The 16,711-nt window shown below is 39.3% G+C and overlaps 1 protein-coding gene across 5 annotated transcripts in view; it reads left to right on the top strand.

Annotated features, from left to right (window-relative positions):
- Positions 1-6,994: 6,994 nt before the first annotated feature.
- LANCL1 (LanC like 1) overlaps positions 6,995-16,711 on the top strand; it is a 37,941-nt gene continuing 28,224 nt past the window's right edge. The window contains exons 1-3 of one of the 5 annotated variants that reach the window (XM_045481097.1): positions 6,995-7,065; positions 7,374-7,470; positions 11,074-11,191. In XM_045481097.1, the coding sequence (XP_045337053.1) occupies positions 7,390-7,470; positions 11,074-11,191 (199 nt within the window). In that variant the 5' untranslated portion in view covers positions 6,995-7,065; positions 7,374-7,389. Of the gene's footprint in view, positions 7,287-7,373; positions 7,471-11,073; positions 11,192-16,711 lie in introns of all 5 variants that reach the window. The other 4 variants (XM_045481100.1, XM_045481101.1, XM_045481099.1 and 1 more) reach the window with 4 other exon arrangements.

Raw genomic sequence — 16,711 nt, 5'->3', positions numbered from 1 at the left:
CAACCCAGGTTTGGAGGACGATGGCAGAGAAGCCAGCTCCGCCTCGTGGCTACAGCCCCTCTTGTCTACACCACAGCCATAGGTCGACCAGTAGTGTGATCGGTTCCAGATGATCCTACATGGCAGCAGCTGAATTCCTCAAGTTTCCTTCCAGATCGAAGTTATACTCCTCAAGTCACGTTGCTCTACAGGTGCAGCTTCCCCCAACTCTTATCATAAGCTAATCTTCTCCTGTAGTTACTCACTGTCACATTTGAACTCTTGCCTCTCATGGCAAATAGGAAGGAGAAAAGAAGCACGGAAAACGTGGCTACCAAGCAAGTCAGAAAATTTTGAAGTTTCTCTTTTAAATAATCGAAAGGTACCTGCTGTGAGGCAATTCTGAAGCTTAAAAGAGAGACTGTCTGGGCCACAGTGTCTCTCTGTTGGTTACCTTACCCTGCCAGGAAACAGGACTGCCAGATATGCCAAAAAAATACCTCAAAATGGGGCACTGTTTTATGGGGCTTTGGCAATACATCATCTCCATTCCATAGGTGAGTTTTATATGGTTGACTGGGGATGGAAGAAAATGTAATCTTCCTGATTAATGACTCATTGCTGCAAGAAGTCTGCTCTGGTGAGGGATACTTTCCACTTCTACCTTCATTACGCATTTTAACCATAGAGAGAAACGGGGACCCGCATAATTTTAACAATGCAATGTAGGTAGATATTTTCAACAATAAAGGGGACAGCTCCTTTTTCATTTTGCTTGTAAAGACATGGGCTAACACGGTTGATCAAGATCCCTTCTCAAATATTAAGTGTCGAGAGGAAAAGACAGTTTAAATGTTTATACATTTTTTTACCGGCTTTCCGTACTCCAGTCTTTCATCTCCTAAGAAAACCCCAGCACACCTGTGTTTCACATGAGAGCGGCTCTCACCCAGCAGGTACATTTAGAGAAAAGAATCTGTCAGCACACTAATAACAGTCCTGACAAGGGAGGGAGGAAACGCTGCCAGCACCATAGGAAATACTATCTCTGGGAAATTAAAAGTATACTGCAGTGTGCATGGTGTATGTGTGTTTATGATCTTGTTTCCTTCACTGGCAATAGCTCCTGTCAATCCATGAATTCTCTATTATGAATGAAATAGGAAATTGTTTCAGTATTAAAAAGTCCCAGCTGGATGTTAAACCAACAGCATGGTGATTTTAAACTCAAGCTTAGATAACTCTTGCTTTATGCTTCTTTGAGCTGAAAAGGAAATAGGGTACTCTCCACAACAGATGCAATACTGAGGAGAAAAGTGTAAAAAGCAACAGCCATTTGCCAAATTTTGTGTCTGAGTTTTGTTTTGTGAAGGGGGAGAATTTTCTAGAAAAAAGAGAGACTATGGAGTCTTATGATCCACCTTCTACCAAAGGTCAATGACCTAGTTGCCAAGAAAGCTCTAGGGAAATTGGAGGAGGAAACAGAGAATGTGTGGTTCCTGGGAGGTCAGAAGCAGAGGAAATACCACAGAAATGTAAGCATGCTATGCCCTCGATCAGATACACGTAGTAGCAGTTACTAGAACTGCCATTATGCATTGGAGCCAGTAACTGGCCACCAAAAGCAGTCCTCTTGCATTGTGGCTGGACACTCAGCAGCTCAGCAGAAGACTATTTCACAGGCTGCTGGGAGGCTAGAGGTGGCTTAATCCTCCGTGGAATAACGTGTGAGAAGCAATGGATTCCTGGTCTTGAGCTGAAGGCATGTGCACCCCTGTGTTTCCCTGACCTTCCCACAGGCTGGAATACAGATATTCCTGTGACTGCTATGGATCTTACAGACAAGTGTGACACACTAAGATGGAATGAATCTGTGATCCTGAATGGCTACAAGGAGCAAAGCTAACCTAAAGTAAAGAAAAACCAATGTGTTTATTTCCCTGCCATGTTTTTGAGCCTCTTTGTAACTATAACTTACTTTCACCCTAACTAGTACACATTATAACATTTTGAAACTAAGGTCTTAGAACAGAAGGAAAGAGACCTCAGAAGACACTCATTTTCTCAGTTTACCATTGACATTACCAGATTTTTAGAGCATTCTGTTTTAAAGGCAATAATACAATGATTATTTCCTGAGAGTTTACACAAGGCACATTTACAAATTAGGAGAAGGAACACTATAATATGTTTTCAAAAAAAAAATTATTCTAGATTAATCAAAAATGAAATGGTCCTTGAAAAATTGTCAACAGTCAAAACTATATTAACCACAGATGTGTTCAGCCACCACAGCCATAGATGAAACAGTACTGTTATGGGCTAAATTGCCTCCCCCTTCCCCAAATACATATGTTGAAGCCCTAACTCCCAAGTACCTCAGCGTGTTGCCACACTTGGAGATACAGGTCCTTTAAGGATGCAAGTAAGGTAAAATAAGGTCATTAGAGTGGGTCCTACTGTATTAGGACTGGTTTCCTTATAAGAAGAGATTACCAAACAGACATACAGATATACCATATGGAAGACACAAGGAGAAGGCAGCCATGTGCAAGCTAAAGAGAGAGCCCTCAGAAGAAATCAACCCTGCCAACACCTTTATGTTGGATATCCAACCTCCAGAACTGTGAGACAATAAATTTCTGTTGTTTAAGCCACCCAATCTGATGGGCCTTTGTTATGACAGCTCCAGAAGACTAGCACAGGTATGTCAATGCCAAACGTTTTTTCTTTTCAGTCAGAACTAGGAAGAGATTCTTTGGGTTCTTCAAACTAACAAAGAGAGAACTTGTTCATACTTTGTATCTGAACTTTCAAAACAATTCTATACACTCCCCATAGTAAGTTTGGATCCACGCCTTATGCTATATTCAAAAGTAAACTCCAGATAGGTTAAAGATCTAAAATATAAGAAAATAAAATGCAGAAAGCCATCTTTGTAGCCTCGGAGTGGAGAAAGACTTTTTGGACATGAAGCTAAATCCTCAAATCCCAATGTCAAAGTTGGATGGGTTTAATTTCATTAAAATGAAGAATTAGAGTTCAATGAAAGATACCCTAGAAAAAGCTAACAGATTAGTGGAGATTCTAAAGCCAAAGGATACCTGCAATATCCTCCCCTCCAAAAACAAAAAGACAACTCCTGCAAATCAACAAGAAAACAGTGCAATACCTAAGAGGAAAATGGGTGAAGGATATGAATAAATAAATCTCAGAGAAAGGCCAGATGTCTGAAAGGTATATGAAGAAAAACTCAATCAACATCTTTAGCAACAAAAATACTGGAAGTTTAACCATAGATGACTTTTCCACATTGTCCATTAGAATTGCAAAATCTAGGGTCACCAGAGTGGCTGGCTCAGTCAGTTAAGCATCCAACTCTTGATTTCAGTTCAGGTCATGATCTCATGGTGGGGAAATCAAACCCCATGTCAGGATCTGAGCTTGGCATGGAGCTTGCTTAAGATTCTCTCTCTCTCTCTCTCTCTCTCTCTCTCTCTCTCTGTCTCTTTCTCTCTCTCTCCCTCTCCCCTTTTCCCTCACTCTCGTTATCTCTCTCTCAAAAACAAATTGCAAACACTAGAACACTAAATAATATCCAGTGTTGGAGAGGATATGGGAATGACAGAAACTATTAGATACTATTGAAGGGAATATAGACTTGTCCAGTATTCTGGAAAGCAATCTAAAGGGACTAGGGAAACTAAGTATAAGATGTCCTTTGATTCAGCAATGGATACAGTAGTCCCCCCTTATCTGTGGAAGCTATGATCCTCAGTGTGCCTGAAACCACAGATAGGACTGAATCCTACATATACTATGTTTTTCCCCCTAGGCATTCATATCTATTATAAAGTTCAATTTATAACTTAAGCATGGTAAGAGATAAACAACAATAATAATAGACAAATTATAAAAATATATTGTAATAAAAGTTATGTGCATGTGGTATCTTTTTCTAAAAATATCTTATTTTTTATTTTTTTTCTTTTTATATGTTTATTAATTTATTTTGAGAGAGAGGGATAGAGACCGAGCGAGAAGGGGTGGGCAGGCAGTGAGAGAGAGAGAGAGAGAGAGAGGGAGAGAGAGAATCCCAAGTAGGCTCCACATTGTCAGCCTAGAGCCCAATGTGGGTCTCGAAGTCACAAACCATGAGTTCACGACCTGAACCAAAATCAAGAGTTGGAGGCGTAAGTGACTGAGCCACCCAGGAGTCCCTAAAAATATCTTATTGTACTATATCGCACTATACTCACCCTTCTTCTTGTGATAATGTGAGATGATAAAATGCCTGCACAGTGAGATAGGTGAGGTGAACAATGTAGGCATCATGAGGTATCATTAGGCTATTATTGAGCTTCTGACAATTTGTCACAAGGAGGATCATCTGCTTCCAGCGAAAGGTCGACCATGGGGAACTGAAACTGCGGAAAAAGAAACCACCAATGAGGGCGGACTATGGTATATATCTCAAGAATACTCACATACAGATTGAGAAGATGTGCCTGGATTTACCTGGCTGTATTATCTATGATGTGGAAGTGAGAAACAATGCCCATCCTTTGGGGAAAGGATAAGTAAAACGAGGTGGAGACAACTATGAAGATATTATACATTATCTAATACAACCAACTGTATACAGAGCAACACAGATCTAAATCACAAGTTGTTGAGTATTTGCAGCACTATTCCATTTATTAAAACACATATGAGGGCGCCTGGATGGCTCAGTTGGTTAAGAAGTCGACTTTTGATTTCGGCTCCGGTTATGATCTCAGTGTTCCTGAGTTTGAACCATAAGCAGGGCTCTGCACTAACAGCAAGGGGCCTGCTTCAGATCCTTTGTCTCTCTCTCTCTCTCTCTGTCCCTTCCCCACTCGCACATACACGTTTTCTTTCTCAAAAATAAACAAATGTTAAAAAAAAAGTCTTTAAAGGACATTCCTACAAAACCCATATTTTCCAAAGGATATATAAATTAAACATATTGTGGTGTTTGCCTTGTAGAGGAGAAGAATGGGTGGGAACTGGGAACTAACAGAAAAATTAGAATAGGGTCTTGTATGCACCAATAATGTTATACTAAAAACCAAGGAGTATAATTAGCTCGTTTCTGCACCTGAGATTTAAATACACACACACACACACACACACACACACACACACACACACACATACAACAAAACCTCTCCCCAAGTTCCTCCTGTATTTTTCAGCACATTATTCCAGCAAGCTAAATCTTGAATGAGGACACTGGAATTAACCAGACAGTTGCCTAATCTTATTAAACACTTTTGGTTATACTATCTCTGTATTCACAATCCCTGGGGTAATTTGTCGCCTCCTCCCAGGGATAGTCAGCATTTGGCAATGTCTGTAAAAAAATTTTTGGTTGTCACCACTCAGGGATTGGGTGCTACTGGCACCTAGTGAGCAGGGGCCAGGGATGCTGCTAAACATACTGCAATGAACAAGACAGGCAACATAGAAGCATCCCTTTCCAAATATCAATAGTGCTGAGATTGGGAACCCCTATAGTCTCTACACAACCTCACTGCATTTTCCATTTACTTCTTCGGTCTTTGAGAGGCTGTCCTTCAAGCTGACCAAGATACTCCTTTCCCCTTTCCCATCCTACTCTCCTACTTACTCTCCTTCCATCGTTGCCCGCTTCTACTCTTCTTTTATTTCTGCTCAAGCACAATCAACAGTCTTAGTTTGCCTCTTTCCCCGTAGTAGTCATTAATGTATTAAATACCACACTGCTTTTAATTGCTCATATAAAGACTGTGAATGAGATAAAATGATAGTAAGCCATTAATAATTCAAGAAAAGTAATTGATAAAGTGCCTCTCACTCCGTTTCCTCTTCTTCCTTATGAGTTGCTCCCCCACACACCCATCTATTAAAATAGGAAGGCTATCCAATTTGAGATTCACTGAGGGCCTCTACTAAATCTTCATGAATTAGGTGAAGGAGCTAACAAATGTCTTAGAAGTAACAGTTAAAAAACAGACTGAGCCAGAGGGGGTCAGAAGCCAAGGTGACAGTGGGGTGGTGACTGAGCTTCAGTCATTGGGTGTTTGATGCTTGAGAGTCCTCCACTGAAACCAGAGGAAGGCAAAGAGCAGAGAGAGTGACTGTTTCTGACTTTTTAAACTGAACTCCAAAATTCTCTGAGCAACAGAACAGGCCCAATGTGTACCAGGTGGGATTTAAGTGTAAATGAAAGGACTGATTTTCAGATAATGGAGACAGTTAAAACATTGAATTTCAAAGTTATGGATGTCCTGCTTTGTTGGACTTCGTTAATTTTTTTAAGTACTCGGGTACACAGTGTTACAGTCCAATTTAGGCTAATGAGCAGATCAAAATTCTTAAGAGCTGTGATTTGTGTTTTCATGCATTTTCCTTGAAGTGTTAATTGCCATTTGACAGCTTGTCCCTTAGGCATTCACATCTCTTCTTCAGTACCTTGGAGGTTAAATTATCAATTATCCCCAAAAGACTCTTTTTACAGCTCTTCAACATAATCCTATTTTCTGTCCTTGATGAAGCTAATGGTGGCAGTGGGTTTTTTTGTTTTTGGGTTTTGTTTTGTTTTGTTTTGTTTTGTTTTTTGTCTCTTTGGGTTTTGGGGATTTGTTTGTTCGTTTTTTAGAAACAAAAGAAAAAGTTTGGAAGGTCTGTCTGGAGAGACATTATCCTCCCTGTTTTGTTCAGTCTGAGCAGTAGAAATACGAATATGTTCAGATCTCAAGGCAGTCTTTTTTCTTCTACACATACATTCCTAATTTTTATGAATCATGTGGACCTGAATTATTTTTTTAATAAGCAAATATTAAGAGAGAAGAAAGGCAGGAAATATGGGGCACAATTGCACGTTACCCTAAGGTACGTCCGCATCCGAAGTACCCAGGAATTAAATCACCCTTATAGCTTTTAGAAATCACACTCCTGTCTCTTTAACAAACTGTAAGCGAGAAGAGGGCGGGCCTCCAGAGTGCCGAAGGTTCTGATTGGTCCGACTGGCAGGAAGTGGGCGGTGAAAGCGTGGCTTCTGTTGGTGTCCGAGGCTGCTGGGTGAGAGGCCGAGGCCTGGCTGGGCTTCTGGACGCTGTGCCGTAGCTTCAAATCGCGGGAGTGGGAACGGAGGGTGCAAAACGGGGTCCCTTCATCGCTGTGGGCGCGGGGCCCTGACAGCCGTTTCGCGGAGGTGCAGCAATCTTGCAGCCGGGCCACGATCGGCGCGGGGTCCACTCAGACCACCAAGACCGCGGGGTGGCCCAGGAGCTGCAAGGAAGGTGTTGCCCGGCGGCTTGCCCCTGTCCTGGCAACTCGGCCGAGGCCCCTGTCTCAACCTAGGTTCTTTTTTTTCCCCTGTTCTGCAGGCTCGCTTCCGGCGTCATGGCTCAAAGGGCCTTCCCGAATCCTTATGCCGATTTTAACAAATCCCTGGCCGAAGGCTACTTTGATTCTGCCGGGAGGGTGAGTTTGGGATACATCTGCCTGCATCCCTACCTCCATCCAGGCCCTGGTGTTCAGAAAGGAGCTCAGTTTTGCCTGAAAGAAAGGGATGAACATCCCCTTTTAAAATATATATATAATTGGAAGATAAATATATCAAATACATGTCAAATTATGCAATTTGAGTTTTAACATTTGTAAAAGTCATTGTTACTAATAATTTATAATTGAAATAACCTCAGTCATTGATAATTTAAATTACAAAAATGACGAATATGGCGTTTTCCATGTAATTTTGCAGTTTTGTTCGATTTTGGTATGCATTTTTAAGAAGGGAGGAGTCCTGGTGGTATGTCACATGTGCCATGTTATTGCTTTATATTTGTACACATATACGGGCAGGGTAAATGATGAGCGTAAATTGGAGAGTGTGGTGAAGACATCTTTAAACCGAAAGTGCTAAGAGAAATTAGGGACATAGGCCTGAAATTCTTCCTACTGTTGCCACTCTGCAGAACACCCCCACAGATGGAAAGCAAAAACAAAACAAACAAACAAAAAAAAACCCAGTAAATTAATGGTTAGCACTTTATAAGCCACTGAGCAAAAGAGAAGCTGGATGTAAGATACCAGAGGCCTGTGTTTTCTCATGCCTCTTTGAGTGAATGTAATTGTTAAGAGGGAATACAGTTCTTTTTAAGAATACCTAGTTGAGAAATCATAGTGCATTAGGTTGGAAGAGTGATCTCTTTGAAGTGCACACACTTTTAATTCTACCAGTTTATTCCTTCTAAACTCATCATGCGCAAAGCATTTCACATGTATAAAGGCCTTAGAGATTTTGTGTCTGCCAAGTCAACTCTATGTGGCTCTTTTGGTTCTTTCCTTAAAACACTTGTCACTATGGATTAACTTAGTGATTATGATTAACATAATCATCAGTAATGCAAGTGGAAGGGATGAAATAGATGGAGAAGAGTTGCAGGATAGAAGAGTACCAAAGTATGTATGAATCTAGAGTCAGTTGATTTTTTTTAGACCAAAATTGAACTACCCAAGCAAAGCTTCTTAGAACAATCTTGACGTCATATGGCTTCCTTTTGGCCATTTGGACCTGTGTTCTGTCTAGCTTTGCCGATCCTGAAGCTCAAGTATTTTGTCTGGTCTTGTTGGAGAAAGACCTGCTGTTTCATGCTAACTTGGCAAAGAGAACGTTTGAGGATTTATCCAAATGACACAAGCCTTCAGTAAAATACAGCTTGCTATTCAGACTGTTTATAAATTAAATGCTTTTACCAATTTAACTGTTTCCACGGGAGAAAAAAAGGTATTCATAAATTTAAACTCTGGTCCAAAAATAAAGTGATTTATCACCTAACACATGGTTTTGGAGAGATTCCAGAAAGAAACGAGCATACCAGTTCTAAAATTGTTTAACGTCGAACATCAAGGTTCAGACCCTGGAGATCTGTCCTCCTTAATTTGTTAACACAGACCTTCCAATTAGGAATTGGTCTGTTTTCTCGCGTCTATAAAAAAAAAGGGGGGGGGGGCTTTTGGAGACTCTGCAAATTATTGCTAGAGTTTGAATAATTTTGTGGTCTGCCACAAACAATCAATTTTCTCAGTCAGGTTACCTTTATTAAATGCAGTTATATGACAAATAGGAAGTGACTTCCCTTCCTGAGATTGAGGTGTTCTCATTCTTGGGCTCAGAGTAAGGCCAGGCAAGACGATAAATTATCCGTGATCTATGAACAGAAAATGACATGTTCTCATGTAGATGCACTCTTCTATCTAGTTGAGATTTATAGACCTTTTATATTAATACTGAAGTATATTTTATCTTACTAAATGTATTTTCAAGACTTGTTGAAATCTTAAGCTCTTGGCAGAAATTGTTAAATAATGGGAGTGTGCCTGTCAAACAATGTGGTTTCTTCTTCAGAGTATAAAATAAGGGATCATAGTGGTGCTTCAGGATAAATAATCCAGATATGGTTGATAGTCTGGTTTGCCTTATCAGAGATGCTCTTCAGAAGTAAAATTTTATATCTTTTATAATAATTCTGATACTGTCTTCTTACTTTTTTCAGTGTTGAGATGCCCTTTTTAAAAAATGAAATTATGATGCTAACAGGTAGTAGTTAGGTTTGTTTATAATCCTTACATGGTGAAATGAAATGTTTGTAACCATGTGATATTCCCCAACCTTTTTGAAATTTTACTGCTTTGTAAAGTCCAAGTCTGGGAATCACAGCAGGTTCCTAAAATTTTTGAGGGATATATTAAAGTGACCTTTTAAGACACTCCATGATAGTGTATACAGAACTTTCAAAATGTTTTTCAGTTGCTTGTAGGATGAATAACATAATGATTATGTGGGCCTAACAGTTTGCCCAGCATCTATGGGCCTTCATGTGGATGTCACAAACCTACAGCCCCCACTTTAGTGTGCTTTTAATCCATATCCAACTAATTACTTGTTATAGACCCTTGGACTGCTTAAATTTTTTAAAAATATCAACATTTATATCCCTGAATGTGAAAGACCCAAGGCCCATGATTTCATTTGATCCTCAAAGTACTTTTTGAAATTGGTGGGGCAGGTATTATCATCCTGACTTTATAGAGGTAACTGAAGCATAAAGAAGTCATATGTAGAGTGAGATCACCCAGCCAATCACAGATAAAGATATAGGCAGCCTTATTCATCTGGGCAAAGCCCCTCCTTTGCCAGGCACTATGCTGGGCACGGGTTTTTTGATACTAGGTCTGATATTCTTTCTACTCTGCCTAAGCCTCCTGATATCCCTGAATTTATTTTGATTTTCTTATCCTACTTCTACAATTTGTAAAAATTGTTTATCCATTTTTTCACAGATGGACTTTAATAAATGTTTATCCTCATTTTTTAAATAACAAAAACAACTAGAGTGTTTCTTTTGGAAATTAATATTGCTGCTGCTTGAATGGCTAGAAAATAGCAAACATCTTATGATTTGTGCTTAGTTTATTAAAATGATTTTTATTATAACAAAAAATATTGGTTTAGGGGCGCCTGGGTGGCGCAGTCGGTTAAGCGTCTGACTTCAGCCAGGTCACGATCTTGCAGTCCGTGAGTTTGAGCCCCACGTCAGGCTCTGGGCTGATGGCTCAGAGCCTGGAGCCTGTTTCCGATTCTGTGTCTCCCTCTCTCTCTGCCCCTCCCCCGTTCATGCTCTGTCTCTCTCTGTCCCAAAAATAAATAAACGTTGAAAAAAAAATAAATAAATAAAAAATAAAAATAAATAAATAAATAAATAAATAAATATTGGTTTAAATAACAGATGTTCCCTAATAGGTGGAAATTACAGCAGTCTATTTTAGCATTTATTTACAAATTTTATGTAAAACATTTAAGTTGCAACAAAAGTATTTCCTGCCTTGAGTAGGAAAATATAGTAGCACTTTAAAGTTTTATTGATTTGTTGTTAAGAATAAAATAATTGTCCAGTTCTCCCAGGCAAAAAAAAAATGTGACCTAAGTGGAAATGAAGTACCCTCCTATTTTTGACAGCCTATAGTCTGGGAAGTTGAGTGGTCCATATTTTTTGATACTTGTTTTCCCTTTAATACCTACAGCTAACTCCCGAGTTCTCACAACGCTTGAACAATAAGATTCGAGAGCTTCTTCAGCAAATGGAGAGAGGCCTGAAGTCAGCAGACCCTCGGGATAGCACTGTTTACACTGGCTGGACAGGTATGAAGTGCTGACCGTGAGCTGGCATAAGCATTACAGAGGAGAGCCAAAGCATTACCTTTGGAGAGCTGTCTGACAGAATGGGATGCCCTTAAGTGCTTACTGCATCTGTATATGAGTAATTGCTTCCGGGAGAATGCGGTGCTCTCAGCCTAGCCTTGATATCTTTAGGTTTTTAACAGTGCTCTGAATTTAGGGCAGGGTAAGCATATTCATGGAATATGTCATACCTGACACAAATTTGGATAGCTGCTTGTGGAAAGAAAACATGATGCTTAGCATTACATAGTCAATTTGGAGATGGAATTTCAGTGGGAAGGGCTGGGAAGCATCTCAGAATACAACATGTGAAACAGAAATAAAAGCAGTTTATCCACAGGAAACAAACAGGGATCGTACATGAACACAGCGTGAACCATAGATTGCTTGAACTGATCCTTCCAGATAGTCATCGCGAGTTGGTTTGCATTCAGTGTTTTGCTGGTCATTGAGACGTGGACAAAGTTTGGGAAGAAAGAGTATATAGGTTTCAAGGAAGTGAGAGAGAGACAAACCAAAGAAGGAACGCTGAAGAACTTGAGTTAGTTTACTGATGTAGAGAGACAGAAAGACGGCTTCATAATCTTGAAGAAGCATGGTTTAGAGACTCCGTGTTTTCCAGTTACTCAGAAAAGAAGGCAAAAGGAGGAACAAGTTTTCAGCTCAAGGAATTAGATTTTAAGGCATTGTTGCTTGTCATGAAAATGCAGGTTCCTGGGCCTCACAGTGGAGATACCAGTTTAGCAGGTCTTGAGTGAGGCCCAGGAATATGCATTTTGCAAGCTTCAGTGGTCCTGATATATATAGTCCTCTGTGGACTGCACTTGGAGAGTTTTTCTATGGCAGGAATTTACTAATAGCAAACCTTTTAGTAATGACAAGTGATTCTGTCCTTATGAGGGCGAGGAGGCAGATAAAAATCAGAATAAAATTCTGTTAGGGATATTTAAGGTCATTATTTTCTAAAATAAAAGGAATGGACTAATTAATGTTCGGCCTGCCTTCTTAGCTTCGTTTTATAATTTCGGGGGATTTTAGAAGCTTAATACAAGGTTTATTGAAAATGAGAATAAATGTGAAAGTATTTTGCTTCAAGAAGAAAGTTGTAGGGGCGCCTGGGTGGCGCAGTCGGTTAAGCGTCCGACTTCAGCCAGGTCACGATCTCGCGGTCCGTGAGTTCGAGCCCCGCGTCGGGCTCTGGGCTGATGGCTCAGAGCCTGGAGCCTGTTTCCGATTCTGTGTCTCCCTCTCTCTCTGCCCCTCCCCCGTTCATGCTCTGTCTCTCTCTGTCCCAAAATAAATAAACGTTGAAAAAAAAAAAAATTAAAAAAAAAAAAAAAAAAAAAGAAAGTTGTAACAACATTTGTCATTTAAATGAACATTACTATTTTTTATTTAAAATTGTGAGAATTGGGGCTCCTGGGTGGCTCAGATGGTTAAGTGTCCAACCCTTGGTTTTGGCTCAGGTCATGATCTCACAGTTCGTGGGATCAGCCCCACGTTAGGCTCCACGCTGACTGAGGGGAGCCTGCTTGGGATTTTCTCTCCCTTTCTCTCTGCCCTTGCCTTGTTCATGCTCTCTCTCTCTCTCAAAATAAATAAACTTTAGAAAAATTAAAAAATTAAAAAAAATAAAATTACAAGTATTTGAGCAAAATAGAACAAGTACAATGCATGGTTATCTTTAGCTTTCCTCTTGATTTCCACATCTAAAGGCCACACTTACAGATCTTTTCCCAATATATTTGGAATTTCTATTATTTTGTTATTCCTGGGGAAAAAAAAAAAAAAAAAAGAATACTAAGACAGATGGCTAGATTTAATTCCCTGACTACAAAAAGAATGACTGAAATCTCTGTCCTACTCACTCATTCAGGTGAGCTATTATTATTACATATTATAAGGTACCTTGCTTTAGGGAGAAAAGAAGTGGGGATTGACTTCAGGTTTGAATTAGTATTTTGACAATGTTGAAAAACCATCAGTCAGGCCCTCTGCTGCTGGGGCTGAATGAGATACTAAAGGTTAAATAGAAGAGGAAATAGAAAAGGAATTCCACTCCAAGCAAAATGCAAGTGTGGCTAAATGTTTTGGCAGTATGAGTTTCCAGTGTCATCTCCTTTGAATGCCAATATCCTTCAACTATTTGTCTTTAAGTATTTATGATACTTACTGCTGGCTCCTGAAAGCAGCTTATATGGCAAGTGTCTTAGGCAAATTGGCATACTAAGCAGTTTGGGTTGTTTTATGATGTAGCATAAAATCTTCTAGATAAATTTGCTAATGGCTTTGGAGGGAAGGGATCCTGAAGTCTGCTAATTGAGCACTGTTAAAAAGCCATTATTCCCACATAAAATGGACTGTCTCCTCCAATGTTTTCGTAAGTAAAATGCTTTTGTTCCCTTGCCAGTGTTCAGATGGTCTGAATAGCATAAAACTCTGAGTTGCATAAGAAACTACGTAATGCTAATTTGACACAAGAAATCATGTCAGTACCTTCTCTTCCCATTGTTCTATCTTACCAAGTATCATCTCTTCATTATTGCTATTTTATTGCCATTAAGTGGATTCATAAACATTTTAAGGTAATAAACACACTTGGTGTTGTGTGTCAAACCAGTGTTTACATAATTATGTATTAATTTGTATGTTACTCTTTGTATTCCCCTTTCTGTCTTCCAAAGAGGGATACTTTTTAGAAAATAAGGATTCTGTTTTCTTTAATTTGTTCCCAAAATTTAGTGTCATATTTTTTGTAAATATTAATTGTTGTTTGTTCTTGTTGCTAACTTGTCCAAAATTATATTACTTTGGGAAACACTAATTTATTACAGAAAAGCTTTAAAACTTGATCACCTTCTTCAACATTGGTATTTATTGAGCATTTGGTGATCATTATGTAGTTTGTATGAGAGAACTTTATGATTATCATTAATTAGAACTTTAAGTTACCATCCTATTTTGTTAAGTTTCATTCCCCAGTGGAAGTATGATCTAATAGTTAATGCTCATTCAGATAGAATTAGGATTTAGAATAGGGTTAGGTTCTGCTGCACATATATGAAAAAACCAAAATGACAGTGATTTAAATAAGATAGAAGTTTATTTTTCTCTTATGTAAAAGAAGGCCAGTGCAGTTCAGGGTTGATATAATGGCCTCAGGATATCTTTCTGCTCTATCATCCCTCAGCCACTGGCGTCTACCTCTTGGCTAGATCACTGCTGAAGATTAATGCATTACATCAGCCTTTCAGGCTGCAGAAAGGAAAAAGAGGCAAAAAAAAAAAAAAAAAAAAAGAATGCATTCCTCTCCTTTATTTATTTTTTTAAGTTTATTTATTCATTTAAGAGAGAGAGTGCAAGCCGAGAGGGGCTGAGAGAGAGAATCCCAAGCAGGATCTGTGCGGTCAGCATGGAGTCCAATGCAGGGCTCTATCCCATGGCTGTGAAATCATGACCTGGGCCGAAACCAAGAGTCAGAAGCTTAACCAACTGAGCCCTCTCATCCAACAAGCTTCCCTCGTCCCCTTTTAAAGGACTTTCTAGAAGCCCCACTCAACATTTCAACTCTACCTACTTTTCATTGTCTGGAACATAGTCACATGGTCACTCCTGTCAGGAAGGATAGTAAACGTAGTCTGTTAGCTGGGGTTAAGTGGATTTGGGGTAAGATCCTAGTAATCTCTGCTATAAGTCCTATATAACAGGAAAAATGATTTTTTTTTATTGTTTGCACAAAGCATTTGGACAGTTGAGCCTTAATTTTTTTCCACCTACAGAAAGATCTCTAACGTCTGCCAATTTGGAGGGAATTTTTATCTTTAAAATATTTTGAAGTTTCCTAAACAATATTTTGCCTGCTCTGGGTGTCTAGGGAGACTCACATTTGGAGTTTGTTTCAAAACACTTTTATTTTAATTTTGTTTTCATTTCAATAAGTAATAGTCCTTTCATAAAACCTGCCATTGGAAGCAAGTAGGAATGCCAATTCATAAGTAATTTTTCTAGAGCTAAGTGTAACTTCTATCAAGAAAGGGGCTGCAACTGGTTCTAAAGACTGTGAGATGTTACCGTTTTCTCAGCGTGACTGAAACGTTACCTGCCTCTCCTTTCCACATCCTCTCAAACTCCTGCTTGCTTGTCACAGGGTTATAAAATTCTTAATTTGTTTGTACCCTGCATTAATCCATAGTAAACCCCATAGTCATATGTCTGTGTTTCTGCTTCGTGACTACAAAAAGCTACAAATGGAAACTGTCCAGCTTCATGATACCTCATTCATGCTATGACTGGATTTGCCTCAGTTGCTCACTTGATCTTGAAAATGAAAGTTTTAGTAAAGAAGCCCATGTGGTTTTGTTTTGTTCTTTTATTTTTTTAAGTTTATTTATCTATTTTGAGAGAGAAAGCATGTGCAGGGGAGCAGCAGAGAGAGAGGTGAAGAGAGAGAATTCCAAGCAGGCTCCTTGCTGCCAGCACAGAGCTCAATGCAAGGCTCGAAATCACAAACCGTGAGATCAAAACCTGAGCCAAAACCGTGAGATCATGACCTGAGTCGGATGCTTAACCGACTGAGCCACCTAGGTGCCGTGCCCATGTGTTTTTAATATCACATATGCACTTAAAACTGAAAAATTGGACTCCCATCATTTTTTCCCACTTTCTATTTTTTTAGGAAAAATTGAGACTAAGAGTGACAAGCTACTTATTAGAATTTCTGTACCTGTGTTATATATGCTTTAGAAAACACTGTGTGCATAATGCTTTATTGGTAAGGGTGATGTGTACAGGTTAAATAAAAATTTAAAAGTAGCAAGTCATTGCTTTAAAAAGTACATTGCCTTTACAAACCAGTTTACAACTGAAATTATCTTGGCTTTTATTACAAAATGGGAGCAGAGGATATAACACAGTGATGAGAACGGTCAGTGTAGGCTTTTAATAGGATTCAAGCATCATTTTCACTAAAGCCTACATATTTACATGCTGTGTGTGTCACAGTGCAGTTTTACAGTCTGTATTCCTGACTTTTACCTTTCTTTTTTTTTAATGTTTATTTTTGAGAGAGTGAGAGAGGCAGAGCCCAAGTGGGGGAGGGGGAGAGACAGAGAGAGAGAGAGAAAAAGAGAGAGACACAGAATCCAAAGCAGTCCAGGCTCTGAGCTGTCGGCACAGAGCCCGATGCGGGGCTTGAACTCACAAGCTGTGATACCATGACCTGAGCCCAAGTCAGAGGCTTAACTGACTTTTACCTTTTAATTATTATTATTCACAACAGAGAAATAAGATGCCTTTACCCTAGGAAAGAAAGGAGAGGAGAATTGTTCAAACCTGCAGCTGTCTCATATTGGCCATTGAGGCAGTTACGGTAATACATCGCTCTGGGGTTCATGCTTATCCAGGAATGAAGTATTGTGAATAATCAATTTTGTAGGCAGTAATTGAGAGTTAACAAATTATTACTGATGTTCAGAAACAAGA

This window comes from Leopardus geoffroyi, chromosome C1, assembly GCF_018350155.1.
Source record: "Leopardus geoffroyi isolate Oge1 chromosome C1, O.geoffroyi_Oge1_pat1.0, whole genome shotgun sequence".
Taxonomy (NCBI): domain Eukaryota; kingdom Metazoa; phylum Chordata; class Mammalia; order Carnivora; family Felidae; genus Leopardus; species Leopardus geoffroyi.
The sequence above is the reverse complement of the archived record's forward strand: the minus strand, read 5'-3'. Positions and strand labels throughout refer to the sequence as shown.